Genomic DNA, 18,779 nt, shown 5'->3' with positions numbered 1-18,779 from the left:
CAAAGATCCTTTCTTAGTTGTGCACCATCTTGAATTGGACACGTATATTCATTCCCTCTTGTCATTGTCCGTACCAATAATTTTCCCACACAGGAGGAAACTATTGTGGGGGCACAAGGATCACAGCAGTTCTAACAGCAAGGATGAGCAAAAATGTGGCCTGGTGAGCATCAGCCACGCCCTGAGACCAAAATGATCACAATGCTGCAAGGAGTAGGTCAAGGGAAGAAAGCTAAGGAACACGATGATGTCATTTATTCATTGGTAGTCCCTCGAAACGAGGAGAGCACTTGCCATGGAGTACAGCCTGTGGCAAGAACCTCAGTATGGAGTCTTTTAATGTGGGGAAGCTGTTCTGCTGCAGCTACCACGTGGTTCTGGCTGACCAGGAGACTCTCCCACTCTTACCACTTGCCATAGGCATATTGGAAGGATTTCTTGGTTGATAATCAACCTGTTTGGGATCTTTTATATCGACCTGTGCTGGCAGATGGGGCCTCAGTTTAACATCTCATCCGAGAGATGGCATCTTGGACAGTGCAATGGTCCCTCAGTACTGCACGGAGTGTTAGTCTTCAATCAAGAGCAAAAATAATTAATTTGGGGAGGGTCAATTTCAATAGTGAGAGAACAGATTTGGCCCGAGTAAACTGGAATCAAAGATTGGTCATTTACAGTGCTGCCTGCCAATGGGCTGCCTCTAATGAAGAGATCACTTGAGTATGTTTGAGATGCATTCCCAGGAGGGGGAAAGGTAGGACAAACAAAGCAGAGCTCCCTGGATGATGATAGAGATAGAAGGCAAGACAAAACAGAAAAAGGGTGAAAATGACCAATGTCAGGTTAATAATGCAAGTGAGAACCAGGCTAAAAAGTTCAGACCGGAATGAAAAAAAGCAGAAAAGATTGTATGGGAAGAGACTGGCAGAACATAAAAGGGAATGCAAAACTCTTCTATAGGCATATAAATAGTAAAAGGGTGGTTTAAAAGGAGTAGAGCTGATTGAGGAGCAAAAAGGGAATTTATGCATGGAAGCAGAGGGCATGGCTTAGGTATTAAATGGGTACTTTGCATCTGTCTTTACCAAGTAAAACGCGATGACCAAGGTTGTGGTGAAAGAGGAGGGAGATGACTCACCAGATGGGCTAAAAATTGATCAAGAGGAGATATTAGAAAAGCTAGCCATACTTAAAAGTTGATAAGTCACCAGGACCAGATCAGATGCATTGTTATGACCAATGCAGTTGGTAAAGCCGAGTTATTTAAAAATCCCAAAGGGAAACTTTAAACAACTGTCATAACCTTTAATTTTAAGTGTTATGTTTGAGATGCAACTCCAAATTCAGGAATCAGACTACCAGTTTGAGAAGTTTTATATTAAACTAAATGAAACATTTTATTAAGTTACAACACATTAAACACATATCCATGGCTACAAACCACTATCATAACTTTTAACAAATTCACAAACTAATCTCCATTTAGGCAAACAATAACCCATAGACTTAACCAGACACCAGGCAAAGCATTTTCACCTTATGAACCCAAAATGAGGTTCTTTTCACTTTGGTTCCTGTGGAGACAGTTGGAGGCTAACAGCTGCTTTAGATCTCACATTGCCTCTGCTCTACACACACAAAACTGAAGTTATACCTAGCACAGCCCATTGAATGTACATTCCCATTGTATCACCAGCCATTTCTAACAATAAAACCCCTTTCATAGTACCAACTTTTATTAGCAATATAAGCATTTTGCTTGATCTCTGCTTGCTCAGTGCCAGAATTCACCCCACTTCTTGAATGCTCTATTCAAAAAATGCAAACGCACTCTCTCTCTCACATATCAAAACTAGTACACATCAAAGCACCCTGACCAACTGGCTTTAATTCAATTAAGACACACCCACAGGCTAAACTTCTATTTTAAAAGAAAAATATTTTCCAATAATATTATATACATTAATAGCTTCATGACAGCATCCTGAGGGAAGTAAGGGCAGAAATTGCAGAGGCACTGGCCATAAATCTTTCAATTCTCCTTAGACACAGGAATGATGCCAGAGGACCGGAGAATTGCAGATCTTACATTCTTGTTCAATAAAGGATGGGAGGACAAGCCTAACAACTACAGGCCAGTCAGTTTAACCTTGGTGGTGGAAAAGGTTTTAGAAATGATAACGAGACAAAATTAACAGTCACTTGGACAAATATGGATTATTTAAGGAAAGCCAGCATGGATTTGTTAAGCATAAATTGTATTTGAGTTTTTTGATGAGATAACAGAAGGTTGATAAGAGTGATACAGTTGATTTGGTGCACATGAACTTCCAAAAAGGTGTTTGATAAAGTGCCACATAACAGGCTTATCAGCAAAGCTAAAGCCCATGGAATAACAGAGACAGTGACAGCATGGACACAATGTTTGTTGAGTGATAAGAAACAGTAGTGAAAGGTTGCTTTTTGGATTGGAAGGCATATAGTCAGGTTCCACAAGGGTCATTATTAGGGCCCCTGCTTCTCTTGATCTACATTAATAACCTTGACTTGGGTATACAGGGTACAATTTCAAAATTTGAAGATGACACAAAACTGTGAAATGTGAGGATAGTGACAGACTTCAAGAGGACATAGATAAGCTGGTGGAATGCAGGACATGTGACAAAGTTTAAAGCCAATATGTGTGATTTGGTAGGGAGCATGAGGAAAAGCGGTATAATATAAAGAATACAATTCTAAAGGAGCAGAGGAACATGGGTGTAAATGTGCACAGATCATTGAAGGTGGCAGGGCAGGTTGAGAAAATAAGGTATATAGGATTCTGGGCTCCACACCTTAGGAAGGATGCAAAGGAATTGGAAAGGGGGCAAAGAAAATTTATGAGAACGATTCCAGGGATTAGACACTTTGCTCAATGGACAGAATGGAAAAGCTGGGACTTTTCTCCACAGAGAAGGATGAAAGGAGATTTGATTGGGGTGTTCAAAAGCATGAAGGGTTGGGACAAAGTAAACATGGGGAAAACAGTTCTCAATAGGTGGAAGAATCGAGATCCAGAGAACAATGATTTAAAGCAACTGGGAAAAGAAACAGATGACGAGAGAAAAATCTTTTTGCATTGAGTAATTAGGGCCTGGAATGCGCTGCCTGAGAATGTGGTGGAGGCAGATTCAATTGTAGCCTCCAAAAGGAAATTGGATAATAAACTGAAGAGAAAAGACATGCAGGGCAATGGGGAAAAGGTGGGGATTGGGAGTTGCTCTCAGGGCCAGCTTGGACATGATGGGCCAAATGGCTGCCTTCTATGCTGTAACCATTCTAGGATTCTATAATACTGAACTGTACAAAATACTTAATTTAACATATTTAATGCAAACAATACCCTGCACACTAAAGAGAAAACCAAAGTAACAGTGTAAAGGTTGTACTTTGCTTTAAAAAAGCCACAATCTACTATAATTGATGCATTCTCATACCACATAATGTTATTAGCCATTAACTTTCATTATTTAATCTACAAGATGTTCCTTGTTCCTCCCTAATTTATTCATTGCAATCACAAATTTACCTTAGAATCTGCCTCTAAAATCAATCAAGAAACCATTTTATGAATACTGAAGTACAATTTATTTGTAAAATAAATTCCAACCATGATGGATTACATCACACAATTTCATTTAAAGCTCTAATACCCACATACAGTAGCTTAACACACATCATACAGCAGTATTTGAACCAAGTCAGACCACTCCAATGAAAGTTTCACTTGCTCTATTGGTTGTGCAAAGATCATGTATAGTCCCAACTTGTTCCAATTCAACATCAAATCACTTCATAAACTTGCCCAGGATTTGGCAATCTAATGTACAGGCGAAAGAATGGCCGATGTGGCAAGTGAAAACATTCACTTTGATGTAATGTGTTTGAAATTTGTTCGAATATATTTCAGGGAGAGCATGAAAAGCTTTCATCCTTCAGTGTGGTTAGTACAATTTTTTTTTTTAAAGAGTATCAGTGGTGACAACAGCTCATATACATCACATAATTCTAATAAAACCCACAGATTTTTAAAAAATAACCATAGTTGAACTCTACATTCTGGAGTGATACAGTAACAATATTCTTGAGTTTTGTCAATTCAGTGCAAGTACATTTAAACACTAGATAATTTTTTTCTGTACAATAGAAAAATATCATCACAATGGATGGTCAAAGCATGTTAAGTTTTCTCCAGATAGGTTCAGTTGCTAACTAAGCCTGAAACTGTGGAGGTCCAGAAATGTAACAAAATTAATTGCTTTCCATTTTTCATTCCCTACAGGGAAGCACCGTATTGCTGCTCAAGAGTATCAGCACAGAGAAAAGGAAAGCAGCTTTTTGGAGGAATTAAAGATGAGAGTGCATAGCTAATTTCTTCACCATAGCTCACCACTCTACAACAGTTATCAGTAGCCATGTGAATTATGTGGAAACAGTTTAACAACAAATCCCCTTTAATAGTAGTTTGTTTCTTCTGTTGAAACAGATTATAGCAGTTCTGTACATTCATTATATAAATTAGCTTCAATCAATAATCAGGAATATAATAAAAATAAGATTTAATTTTTTACACTGCAGAAGTTCAACCTTCTATCAGTAACTAACAAAGTGTTTCAGAATGCTGTTACTTAAATGCTTAAAAATGTTGCATCAGGTGCAGAAAAATGCAACATTGGACACCTGAACTCTGAAGAAACCACAAATCATGAAGGAAGTTTGAAATTAATACTTTCAATTCTCTCCTGGCTATTTTAGTATGACAAACACTAATTCAGTTCTGCAGTGAAATAAGTTCAAAATCCCTGAAATATCAGTGTCAAGACCTGAATCAGCTCTATTCTGTGAACAGCGATGAGTGAAAATGAGTGCAGATTTCTAAAGTGTCAGCTACTGTACTTCAATATCTGACTTAATAAAATATTTTGTAGCCTTTTGCAAAAAAAATACCATTTTGTACAGTCAAAAGTATCTAGGATCTATGGTTTGAAAAGCAATTTTGCCCAGTGTAAAACACAGTTAAATATAAATGTAAACCTGCTTACAACTCCTTAACCTTACTGCATTGACACATGTAAGAGTTCTTACTTAGAGTAGCTCTTAGAATCAGTGATTTGACTGAATAGCATGAGGTTAACCTTATCATAACATCCATAGACATCTCAAAAGGTGAACATGCCACAGCGAAATTTTGTTGAAATTGGCATTAACTCAGCAATCATGCATTTAAGAACATTTTCACTAAAAGTAAATACCTGTATTTTTAAAAGGTCATTCATTGCATTAGTAGAAATGTATATATCAGATCACAACTGATAATTTCACAATTTCATATTTCCTATAAACCAAACTTAATCTTACCAGATTTAGAATCTATTAAAAAAATACGATGTATTAAAGGCTGTATTAAAGTTCAGAGGTTCTATCTTTGTTAACTAGAAAAGTGATTGTTCTCTCCCTGGATCTCCATCATAATGAGTACTAACAAATAGAACTCACCATTATATAAAGCTAATTTGAAAGGAAACTAGTATTTACATTATAGAAATTGCAGCCATCTCAACTGTCCTTAGTACTCAGGTGACTACTTAATAGGAAACAAATCAGATGAAGAGACATGTTCCACAGTCCACCAAAGTTCCACCTGATCCTAGTCCATTCTGCTCTTGCCCAATCCTTCAGGCATTCTTACAGGCATATGTTGTAGTAGCTTTGATGCGCCAATACTAAGCACAAGTGCGGCTCTAGGTACAGTCCACGAGTGAGAGGATGGGTGGGGTGTCGGGAGAAGGGAAAGAGAAAGTGAAATAAAGACAAGTAGAAGGAAGAGGATTTTTTTTTGCCCATGAGCAATGCCACAAGACATCTATTATTAGGAAAAAAAAATTATGTGGCACAAATAACAATGCATCAATAGTGAGCCTCAGTCCCATGTAGAAATTGACTCATTGTATTAGTGAGGTGTCACTAGAAAGATTGTATCAAAACCTAATTGGATTTGTACAATAATTGGAGAGTATTGGCAGCAATTAGTTATGCAAAAGTCTTAAGCATTTTGGATGACGACTGAATATTTAAACCATAGTTTTGAAAAAAGTACTAAAAAATGTTGATGGCAACACTAAGCAATAAAATATAGTGAGAATATTGTGAAGTGGTTTTAAGAAGAGATAAAATGTCCATGTTTATGGCAACAATTTCCTGAAATAGTTTTATTACAGGTGCCTCTCAAATTTATTTAAAATAAGACAGAGGTAGTTCCCCCAGTCATGTTGATGATGATAATTATAGATTTAAGAAGCTGAAGTGCAAATAGATCTGATCTAACCTGTTAAGTTAGTGTGCCAATGAGTTAGTGTTTAGTGACCAGTAAACGACAGTCATTCTGTCTACTTCTAGTAGCAGAGTGGAAAGGATAAAGAAAATTATTAAAAAACACACACCTGCAGGTCAAGTTTTTGCAAGATCAGAGGTCAGCAACAAAAAAGTATTGCCTGAAGCTGTAATTGTTTTGGATATCCAGGAAGTCACTAGTATGAAGCTTGCACAAATGCAATTCATACACGTTAAAAAGGCAAGCATACCATTACAATCCTTCATTCCCATTTATAGTGAAGGATTACAGTCACAAGTGGATTTTGGAATCATAAGATTAAGGGCTCTTGCCCAAACAATTTTGACAATTTCTCTACCAATCCAAAAATAGGTTATATTCTCAAACAGATAAAAGGTTTTGAACTTCAACTTAAAAAGACAATTGAAAATAATGAGAAAGAACAGCATTAATGCTGAAGTTAATTTCAATAGAATGATGTTACAAGTTCATCTCGGAGTTAAATGCATTTAAGAAAGTAAAACAGGTACTGTAACTTCATTTTGAACTGTCCTCTCAGGAGTGTCATTATTTCTAGAAGAAAGCTTGCTTGTTTGGATAGAGGTCAGCAGTGGTCAGTGCTATTGGCAAAGTTGATTTCAGGTGAACCACCAAATTATAGCCAAAGCTGTGGTGATGCCATTCAGGATTGCCATGTTGTAGCCCATGTGGAATGAATGGCCTGTTAATTTCCTGAAAACAGAACATCAAAAATTATATTATTTAAGAACTAGGTAAGCTTGAAGCCTAGAAACTAATATTCAAACCATGGCACTGCTACACATATGTAGCCAATCTAAACTGAATCATTACTCTGTGGGAACATTTCTTACAACATCTCAAAACATCTTTGCTCTCAGTTCATATGGAGTAATTCCAGTTGGTTTCAATCCCTCTGTTAAATCAGCAGTCCCAAAGTAAATGAGAAACGTCAAGTGCAAACACTGACATAGGCAGAAAAATGACAAAACAATTATTCCACAAAATTTTGTGTTTCCAGGATCCCTGTCAAATTTGAATACTGCTGTGAAACTCATTTATGCAAACAGAAAATGCTCAGCCGGACAACCCCCAATTGATAATTTTCAGCACGCGCAAACATTTCAGAATTATCTCAGAACACTAAAGAACATAAAACCTCAAGGAAAATACATAGAAATGTGCATGATCAAAAATAGAATGTGGTACAGGTTTCACAATACAATATTCTGATTTGGATTTGCATCTTCCTAACAGCACATTCACCCACAATTCTATTTGGTAAAGAGTCAAGTTCCATTAGGACATATGACTTAGTTGTTGGCCACTTCAGCAATCTCACATAATTGGTTGCTAGGGCACCTCATAGTGGGGTTTGGTTCTTCAACCTTGTTCTGTCTACTGCACACACTCACTTGGGCCTCTTTCTCCTTGTTATGTTTAACTTACCATACATCACCAATAATTTGACCAACAGCAATGCAGAAAACTACCTTCATGATGCTGACACTGGACTCAAACTGTATGCTTGCAGTTGCAACAGAGAATTTTGCACCTCAAAGAAGTTACTGCTTCATAGACAGCTGTTGGTACCCATGTTGACAGTGACATGATACAGACGCTTTCTCTGCTGGTGCCAAGCACAGTTAAAATGGATTCTACTTTCAGCTCCTCCCTTGATAAAAGTTGCCCACAGTGCATCCAACAAAATTGGCCCACAAGCGTCAGGCACAACACTGCCCGTTTCATACAATAAATTACTACACCATCTCTTGGCTGAATCATGAATGTTGTGCACCAAATGTATTCTCAACAGCAGCTTTCTTCTCTGTGCACCTAGCAGACCCACCCCCATCCATACTATTTTAATGCAAACTACCAATTTTCTGCTAACCTTTTTTATTTGATGTGGCCATTTTGATAATTCTGTTTCTGTGCTTGGCTGTGGCTTTCAGAAAAAAAAGGTCACATTAAAGATGTCTTTGGGTTTATATAAGGTTTCCAGAATATTATTATGCAAGGAGATGTTTACACTTTCGGTGGGAACGTAGCTTGCCTTTCCATTGGTGTACAACTGAGAAGGGTTGGTTCCAGGTTCTTCTGTGAATTCATTCAGCCTTTTTCAGTGAGAGAAACTCAGGTAGCCCAAGAATGTTTGCAACACTGTTGATCATAGGATTAAATTCAAATAAAGCAGCAATTTCACTTTTGTGGTGGGAATCTAAATTAATCAATAATTTGAAGATGCAACAGATTTTTGGTATATTTTTAATACAAACCACTTTGTGAAATATTAGGTAATCATTTTGTGCTTCGTGTTTCACAAATGAATAAAATTTGCCTCTTTCTGAAAATAGTTTGACAAATTTATGGAGATTAAGTCTACACATGCAAAGTTCTCAGTAACACACTTGCAAAATTATTACTATTTGCAAACCAATAAAACACCTTCAGAAGCCCAAAGTTGAAGAACCAGTGGTGCAGGTGGGTGCCTTCATTTTAACTTTGGGAAGAGACAAAAATAAAGGTGGCAAATCTACTCTCTGTAAAGTGGGTTAAATCTTTAAGCTGCAATTTAACTTTTTGTTCAATTTCCCTCCTAAATTCAATGTTTACGCTACATTGATAAAATTGCACATGCAACCCCTTTGTGTGTTCACTCGACAACTGTATGAATGTTATAAACATATTACTGAAAATAAGGGTTATTTGCATGCATGATTAAGACGTGTGCAATGTCATGTGTGTATTTTGGTGGATAAAATAAATAACGTGTTACATAGTTCTGAAGTTGAGTGGGGAAAATTTAAATCTTACATAATCATTTACCTTAAATTAAAATACATTTAGAGCATAGTTACAAAAGTTAGTGTTTTAGCAGCCAAGATTTACAATACCTTTAGTGGAATTGAAAACACCACAACTTTCAGAGAATGATTTGGACTTCAGTATGTAAATATACACAGTACACTTTATACTGGCAGCAAATGCAGTCTTACAAATCGTTTTAAGATATGTGCCGTACTAAGTGATTAGATGCCTCAAAAAGTTTCAGGAGGTCTATAGATAAAAATTCAACATTTTTGACTGAAGGTGTATGACACTATTTCTGGATTCAATTTGATACTTATTGAACTAATATTAGACCGTGCTCTATTCACTGGCAATGGAAAATACATATACAGGATATACAGCACAGAAACAACCATCTTCAGCTGCTGCATCAATGACCTCCACTCTATCATACGGTCAGAAGTGGGGATGGCCACTGATCATTGCACAATGTTGCTCCGTTTGTGATTCCTCAGATACTGAAGCAGTCCATGTTCAGATGCAGCAAAACCTGAACAACATGCAGGCTTGGGATGATAAGTGGCAAGTAACATTTGCACCACACAAGTGCCAGGCAATGACCATTTCCAACAAGAGAGAATCTAACCATCTTCTCTTGACATTCAATGGCATCACCACTGCTCAATTCCTCCATTATCAACATCTTCAGGGTTACCACTGATCAGAAACTGAACTGGACAAACCATATAAATACTGTGACTACAAGAGCAGGTCAGAGGCTGGGAATTCTGCAGTAAGTAACTCACCTCCTGACTCCTGAAAGCTTGCCCACCATCTACAGGGCACAAGTCAGGTGTGTGATGGAATACTCCCCACTTGTCTGGATGAGTACAGCTCTATCAACACTCAAGAGGCTCAACACCGTCCAGGACAAAGCAGCCCACTTGATTGGCACCTGTGGTAAAGTGAGGTACCCTGTCCCTTTAAGATGTGACAGCACTGATGAATCACTGTACAGCGCGGCCAACTGGGAACTGTAGGTCTAGTTCTGGAGATTTCTGAGTGAGCATGTTCGATCTGGTGCTCTGCCTTTGTCTCAACAAACCATAACTGTTTATTCTTACATTGGTCTCTCCCCATTATTGATTGCAAGCAGCAATTGAAGAGAACATAGGAAGGCGTGCAGTTAGAGTTCGGTTGACCAACGAACTCATTTACCCAAGACATAAAAGCACCCCGTCCACCACCTTAAACATGCACTCCTTCCACCACTCACGTACAGTGGTAGCAGCGTGCATCATCTACAACATGCACTGCAGGAACTCAACAAGGCTCCTTCAACAGCACCTTCCAAACCCGTGACCTCTACTACCTAGGAGGACAAGGACAGCAGATGCATGGAAACACCACCACCTGCAAGTTCCCCTCCAAGCCACACACCATCCTGACTTGGAACTACATCGCCGTTCTTTCACTGCCACTGGTTCAAAATCCTAGAACTCCCCTCCTAACAGCATTGTGGGTGTACCTACACCACATGGACTGCAGCAGTTCAAGGCGGTGGCTCACCACCACCTTCTCGAGGGCAATTAGGGATGGGCAATAAAATTCTGGCATAGGCAGCGATGCCTACACCCCATGAAAGAATAATAAACACAGGCCATTACATCCAAATAGTCCATGCTGGTGTTTATGCTCCATTCGAGCCTCCCAGCTTTCCTCATCTGCATCTACCATTGTGAGCCTTCTTCCTCATGTGCTTGCCAGCCTTTAAGGGGAAATCCCCTGGGCCCGATGGTCTGCATCCCAGAGTCTAAAGGAAATGGCTGCAGAGATAGTGGATGCATTGGTCGTAATCTTCCAAAATTCCCTAGATTCCAGAAATGTCCTAGTGGATTGGCAAACTGCAAATGTAACACCACTATTCAAGAAAGGAGAGAGACAGGAAGCAGGAAACAAAAGATCAGTTAGCCTAACATCTGTCCTTGGAAAAATGCTTCAATCCATTATGATGGAAGTAGTAGCAGGACACTTAGACTTTTATAATACAATCAGGCAGAGTCAACATGGTTTTGTGAAAGGGAAATCGTGTTTGGCAAATTTATTAGAGTTCTTTGAGGATGTAACAAGCTGGGTGGATAAAGGGAAACCAGTAGATGTAGTGTTTTTGGATTTCCAAAAAGCATTAGATAAAGTGCCACATAAGGTACACAAGATAAAAGTTCAAAGTATTGGCAGTGATATACTAGTGTGGATAGAGGATTGGCTAACTAACAGGAAAGAGTGTCAGGATAAATCTGTCATTTTCAGGTTGGCAAACTGCAACTAGTGGAGTGCCACAGGGATCAGTGCTGGGACTCAACTATTTACAACCTATATTAATGACTTGGATGAAGGCACCAAATTTGCTGATGATACAAAGATAGGTAGGAAAGTATAATTTGAGGACACAGAGTTTGCAAAGGGATATAGATAGGTTAAATGAGTGGGCAAAAAATTGGCAGGATTATAATGTGGAAAAATGTGAGGTAGTCCACTTTGGCAGGAAGTATAGAGAAGTCACAGATTATTTAAATGGACAGAGATTACAGAATGCTGCAGTGAAGGAGGATCCGAGTGCCCTTGTACGTGAATCACTAAGTTAGTATGCAGATACAGCAAGTAATTAGGAAGGCAAATGGAATGTTGGCCTTCATTACAAAGGGGCTGGAGCATAAAAGTAGAGATGTCTTGCTCCAACTGTACAGGGCACTGGTGAAACCACCCTGGAGTAGTGTGTAAAGTTTTGGTCTCCTTAATTAAGGAAGGATATACTTGCAGTCAGAGAAGTCCACTAGGCGGATTTCCTGGGGTGAATAGGGTTTGGTTTATGAGGAAAAGTCAAGCAAGTTTGGCCTATACTCACTGGAGTTTAGATGAATGAGAGGTGATCTAATGAAAACATAAAAGATTCTAGGGGTGTTTGACTGGGTAAACGCTGGGAGTATGTTTCCTCTCATAGGAGAATGTAGAACTGGGAACAGTTCAAAAATAAGGGGCCTCTCAATTATGATGGAAACGTGAAGAAAATATATTTCTCAGATGGTGATTCGTGTCTGGAATTCTCTTCCACAGAGAACAGTGGAGGCTATTTTACTGAATATACTCAAGGCTGAGTTAGACATATTTTGATCGACAGGAAGTCAGGAGTTATGGGGGACAGGTAGGAAAGTGGAGTCAAAGCTACAGTTAGATCAGCTGTGATCTTATCAAATGGCTGAGCCGGTTCAATGGGTTGAATGGTCTATCCCTGCTCCTATTTTTTATAATCTTAAGATCTTATTCAATTCAACCACTTCCTGTGGTCACGATTTGCACATTCTCAACAATCTTGGGTAAAGCAGTTCCTTTTGAATTCCTGATTTGATTTCTTGGTGATTATCTTGGATTGATGGTCTCTTGTTATGCATTTCCCTACAAAGGGAAACATTCTCTCCATATCCAGTCTTTCAAAACCTTTCATAATTTTTTCAACCCACATTGAATACTACAGGGCAACTTTACAAGGTAAACAACATTTCCTATTATGATATTTTATTATACTTTGTTTGGCCCAATGGCTTAACATATTCTTAAAAGGGTGACTGCCAAAGGAAATTTGATCAAATGTGGTACAAACTGGAATTACCTGGCCAAATGACATTTTACAAGATTCTTCAAAGCAAACCAAAACTATAACTATATGATGTATTAAATTTGGCTTAGAAGGAAATAACAGCATAGCCATAACTAAGAATTAACATTTCAGGTCGGTGACCCTTCATCAGAACCCTTAAGTGCCATCAACTTGAAACATTAACTCGGTTTCCCTCCAAAGGTGCTGCCAGACCTGTTGAATATTTTCAGCATTTTCTGTTTTTAGTTTAGATTTCCAGCATCTGCGGTACTTTGCTTTTGTGTTGTAGCCACGACTAAGTACTTCTTGGATGCAATTTACTTTCCCCTACATAGCATGATGAAGCAGTGAAAAGTCAAAAGGTACTGTTTTACTGACCCTTTGATATCAACACAGAGCAGCTTGGAGCCAACAGTACAGCAGGAAAGCACAGCATTTAAGCTGGAGTTGTACTACATTTGGTGAAAGCTCAAGTCAGTTCACAACTGTGTCTCATCTCAGCATTGTATTGCATTTGGTGCTTTCCTGCAATGCTTTGGACTCCAAGTTGCATTGTGTTGATACCAACAGGTCAGTAAAACAGTACCTTTCGACTGTTCATTGCTTTGTCATGCATAAGCAATCACATTTCAAACTAATTTGTGTAAGACATACAAAGGTTACATTTATTTTTTGGGAAGTGTGGAAGGGGGGAGAAAGAGGGGGTTGGAAAAGAGGGGGGGAAAGAGGGGGGGAGGGGTGGAAGGGGGAGAGGGGGTGAAATGGGGAGGAAGAGGGGGAAAGAGAGGTGGGGGGGAAAGGGGGTTAAAGAGGGGGGAAAGGTGGGAAGAGAGGAGAAGAGGGAAGAGGGGGTGAAATGGGAGGGCAAGAGGGGGAAGGAGGGGAAGAGGGGATTAAGGGGGGGGGAATTGAAATTTTAACTATGTTTCTCTCTCCACAGATGCTGTCAGACCTGCTGAGTTTTTTCCAGCATTTTCTGTTTTTGTTTAAGGTTAAACAAGGGTTGTATGCAGAGATCACAAATTGAAAATGCATTTAAGTAAATGGCAGACAGGCTTTAGACACTCGCAATACCACAACCTTGAGCACTGCCAAGTTCAGGCAGCTGGATAGCTACCACACTTACCACAGTCAATTCAATCTAATTTTACCTGTCGCACCATACGGACGGTCAAGCTAGCCCATTGTTTAGTATTCTGAAGCACAAAGGTAAAATCATGGCATATTTTAAGAAAAAATACAAAACACTTATTTATTGAGGTAAGATTTTCCCTGATTAGCATAATTTCATCAGCTCCAGGAAGATATTTTCACACTTTGATTTCTCCCTTTCTTGGCAGATTCTGAATAAATTAGGTACGTAACACAAGCTTTGACCAAAAGGAGGCAACTGCAGCTACCTCAGTAACTCCAAATGCAGCTTCTTCACAAATTATGACATCCAACAATCACTTGGAATTGGGTAACTGACTGTTCTTTGCCTAGGAAGGGAGTTGGTGGAGTATTGGTAATGTGGACCAGTTATCCAGACGCCCAAGCTAATGTTCTGGGGACATGGGTTCAAATCCCACCACAGCAGCTGGTGCAGTTTAATCGAATTAATAAAGTCTGCAATTGAAAGCTAGTCTCAGTAATAGCAACCATGACACCATTGTTGATTGTTGTAAAAACCCATCTGGCTCACTAATTTCCTTTAGGAAAGGATATCTGACATCCTTTCCTGGTCTGGCCTATATGTGGCTCCAGACTCACAATAATGTGGCTGAGTCTTAACTGCCCTCTGAAATGGCCTCGCAAGCCACTCAGTTCAAAGGCAATGAGGGATGGCAACAAATGCTGGCCTTGCCAGTGACACCCACACGCCATGAAAGAAAAAATTAAGAGGTGCCTTCACCACGAGGCATCTAAAGAGGGCAAAATACATTCCACATATCACTGCTGTTGTTGAGATTTTCTAATGGTACATCAGAGGAAACTTAAAGTTGTGATCAAAAAAGAGCTACCAGCACTTCAACACAGACACCAAAATTTTCCCCACCAGGGGCAGGAAACAGAGGTCACGACTGCTGCTGGATTCCAAACCCACCCGTTTTCACAGGGGCTGCTAATTAATGACCAGAGGGCAGGCTCGCCACCCAATTAAGGACACCAAACAGGCTCTTGAAGCTGGAGGGCCAAAGAGCACAGGTCATGCAGCTGGGTCAGCAGTGCGGGGTGGGAGAAGAGAAATCCCATGCAGCTACTCCTGCACCCAGACAGGCACTAAGGGCCTTAAGGCCACCTGGAATGCAAATCCCCTTCAGCCTGAATAATTCCCATCAGCGTCCTTTAAATGGCCTCAATACGCTATTAACATGCTGTGTTGGCTACTTGCCGCATGTGGACAGATAGCCCTCCCCACCCTCACCATCTGCCTCCACAAAAACGGTCCAGAAACGGGATGGAGCTGGGGAATTGGCAAGCCGGCGGGCAAGGCTATTTTTAGCTCCTGCTCACATCTGCTCCTGGCCCTAGCAAGTTTTCAAAAAACAAACACAAAAAAGTGATGCTTTGAAACTTGAAAATAACTACATTTGCTTGGTTCTGTTTCACAAATTGTGGCTACTCTCTCTAAACTAATCTATTTACTCACCGCAGTCTTATTTAATGATGGACTCCAGAGCTAAAGCAGAGCTCAAGTTTTCCCTTCTTGAGTGCAAGGTATTTATAATTTGTCTGATAAAATGCAGGGAGTTGTAAACCAAACAGCTTATAGATACACAGAGCACAAATTAAATGAGTCATCCCAATGCATTTGAAAGCAATTTTGTCAACTGGAGCTTCTACTTTCATAGTAAACTTGTTAAAATGGATTTGTCCAATGACGAGTTCCCCCACCCCACCTGAGATGAGATAAAACAGCAAACAAAAAGCACGAAACTTTGTATGACTGAAATCTGAAACAAAACAGAATGCTGAAAACAGAACAGGCGGAGTGTAATTGCAGTTGAGAGGAGAAAATGTGCATTTATTTTGGAAAATAGAACCAGCATTCTCTTTTTCAAAAAAAAAATGGACCAACAGGCTTGAGAAGTTCAACAGCCTATTTGTGTGCTCCTTTGTTGCAATTATGGCAGCGTATGACACCATTACTTGCAACCAGAATGGAGTAACTTACTCCTGTCAATTACATCTGGAGACTGCACTGTTGCAAATGACTAAGATTGATTTTGCACACAATTTCTATTATGTAACTATCTCGCACGCACGCACATACACAAACCCCAGTATTTTGCTTGCTTTTATCAGGAGCTGTTGCAGTTATGATCATACGTTCTGTTTGCTGCACTTTGTACAGAATCTTTTTTAAATAGGCTCTGCAAATAGACTTTGTTTTGCTGTTTACTTGCTGTAAAATACAGTTTGCTCTTAGTCCTGCCATAACTCTAGCAATGCCTCCAACTCATTGGCTGACAGCATGTCATTAAATACTCCTCACAGTGACCCCCAGTGAGTGATCTTGGGTTTCCAAACAGTACCACTGTGCAAAAACAAAAATACCTGGAAAAACTCAGCAGGTCTGACAGCATCTGCAGAGAGGAATACAGTTAACGTTTGGAGTCTGTATGACTCTTCACCAGAACACTGTGCATGTGGGCTGAGCGCTTAAGGTTACATAACAAATGTATCCACCTGATTGTGGTACCCCAAAGTCCATTAAATTGAGCAGAGATCAACTATAGTCAGTATCTGAATTTAGTGTGCCTTGATGCAAAACAAATTTGAACTTCACCAGAAAGTCTGTGATTACAGGAGTTTGCCTAATTAATTTAAAGAGAAAAATAAAGACGACAGCTGAAAGCATAACCAAATGCAAGGGTTAAAAGGTCTACTTACACCTTCTAACATCCTTTAAAACTGATAGAACTTGAAAGTGATGTGGAAGTGTGGATAGTCTTCACAAAATTTGGGCTGAAGGATAGAAGAGGGTGTAGAACTAGATATAGCACAAGTCCTGAGTATACCTGGGGAGGCCATCTCAAAACTATCAGGGCCAGTGCAGGAGCACTGGAATGAACAGCCAATCAAGGCAGGGAAAAGTTGCCCCATTGACGAACAGTTTGGGGGAAAAAAATTCATGCCCTGGCCAGAATCTCCACTCAACAGTCACCATTACTGTGTCAGACTCCATGACCCCAACGGGAGACAAGACCCACAATTTGGGAACCCCTGTTAGGGGCAAATAAAAAAGCCTTTGCCGTGAACCAAACAGAACTGGAAAAGTTCATTGTGTAAGGGGAAGGACTGAATAAAGAAAAGCATCATCCAACTATTCAGCAAGATTCTAGATGCCCAGGCTGTTCTGTGTTTTCAGTGAAGCAGCAAGATGAAGCTGGAAGCAGATGATAGATGAAATTCCACATTTCAGCAATGAACTTCAGAAATGGCGCAAAAAAATGTTGACTTCCTGAAGAGAGCTCCTATTCCTTGATAAGACCTTAGGACCAGGGGTCTAGACTTCTCCTGGCTGCTCGCTCTGATCCTGGCTTCACTTATGAACTCGCACTGAAGTCCTAGTGGCAGAAGCTGGTCAGTGCAGTTAGTTCTGGGGCTTCAGCTGATAACGGCATCGACTAACTTTGGCCACTAGATGGAGCCTGGTCAATCTAAAAGTACAGTGCAGGTATTTGTATGGCAAGTATTTTTTATTGGATACTGTATTGTATTTCTTTTACATTTAGTGATTTCAGTTATTTCAGCTAGGAATGCATAGATGGTGCTGTACATGTACGGTACAGTATTTCTACTTATGCGTCATTTTTTTTCTGGGTGAGAAATGTCTGAAGGAACCTAACTCTGGCTTTAACATTGAGACTCATGATTCACTTAAAGTCATTTCACTTAAAGCCGCAATTTTCAGGAACACAACCACAACTTTAAGTGAGGACTTACTGTAGCTTGAACAGGAGACACATAAGCAACTCAGATTTCCCCCAAGTAATCCAGAGTGCTTAGATTTTCTTCGACGAGCATGTATAAGTCTGGAAAATCACAGAAAATTTCTGCATGATTCTGCATTGCACCATTTTTCAGGGAATTGGAGTACTTCTTAAAATAAATTCAAGTAAATGGTGAAATTGCTGCGATGTAAAGTTGCAAATGCACCTGTTGCTTGGGTAGAAGGTAAAAAAGTAATTCAATATTTGTTCAGAAGAGTTTATTTCAAGTGTGGCTGGAAAATAATTTCTGAATTTTTAAAGAAGTTATGTTATATCTCAAATGCACCACATTATTGAAGTCTGAAGATGTAGATCAAGGACATTTTAAAAATATTGAGCACCATAAAACAGGGCCCAGCTACAGGTAACAGAAGCACTAATGTCAGACAAACTTAACTCCAGAATTTGCTGAGGGCACACAATGACAGAGAATGTAAATGGGCAAATAAATAAATGTTCTATGCCCGAGTGCATGTTCCAGTAAGAATATATCAAATGATGACACGCTCTATATTTGATACACAGGCAGGTTTTCAGGAAATTATATTGACTGGGACAGTTCTCCATAGGTATAAGCAGTGTTCTCAAATTCACAGTAATTTCCTTGGAATGAAAAAGGAAATGAGACAAGTACAGTTCCTCTTGGATCTCTTGGTGACTTATTTAGAACCAAATTTGCAGCAGAGGTCATTCACTCAGTACATTTAAGACCTGCAATCTTTTTAGTCTTGCTGTGAAGTTAAACTTACAACTAAACTGTAGCTATTACACTAATGTAAAATGTAATCTTATGATTATTCACTTGTTCACAGTTTAATAAACTTAGTTGACACTTTAAGCTTAAAAGACATTCTGTTGTGTGTCTTCCACCTTTCAAGTGGGATCTTAGTGGCATAACATAGTCCAATACCAAAAAGCAATTACCAGATGGTTCTCACTTTTTGCTTACACATGTACATTACAA

At 39.4% G+C, this 18,779-nt stretch overlaps 1 protein-coding gene across 1 annotated transcript in view; it reads right to left on the bottom strand.

The window, feature by feature from the left end:
• Nucleotides 1-3,603: 3,603 nt before the first annotated feature.
• arl6ip6 (ADP-ribosylation factor-like 6 interacting protein 6) overlaps nt 3,604-18,779 on the bottom strand; it is a 51,035-nt gene continuing 35,859 nt past the window's right edge. The window contains exon 4 of the mRNA XM_078552189.1: nt 3,604-7,102. Coding sequence (XP_078408315.1) covers nt 7,009-7,102 — 94 coding nt within the window. The 3' untranslated portion in view covers nt 3,604-7,008. The remainder of the gene's footprint in view (nt 7,103-18,779) is intronic.

The sequence above is a fragment of the Cetorhinus maximus genome, chromosome 11 (assembly GCF_964194155.1).
Source record: "Cetorhinus maximus chromosome 11, sCetMax3.hap1.1, whole genome shotgun sequence".
Lineage (NCBI taxonomy): Eukaryota > Metazoa > Chordata > Chondrichthyes > Lamniformes > Cetorhinidae > Cetorhinus > Cetorhinus maximus.
Note: the sequence above shows the minus strand (reverse complement) of the source record. Positions and strands in the feature narration are given on the sequence as shown.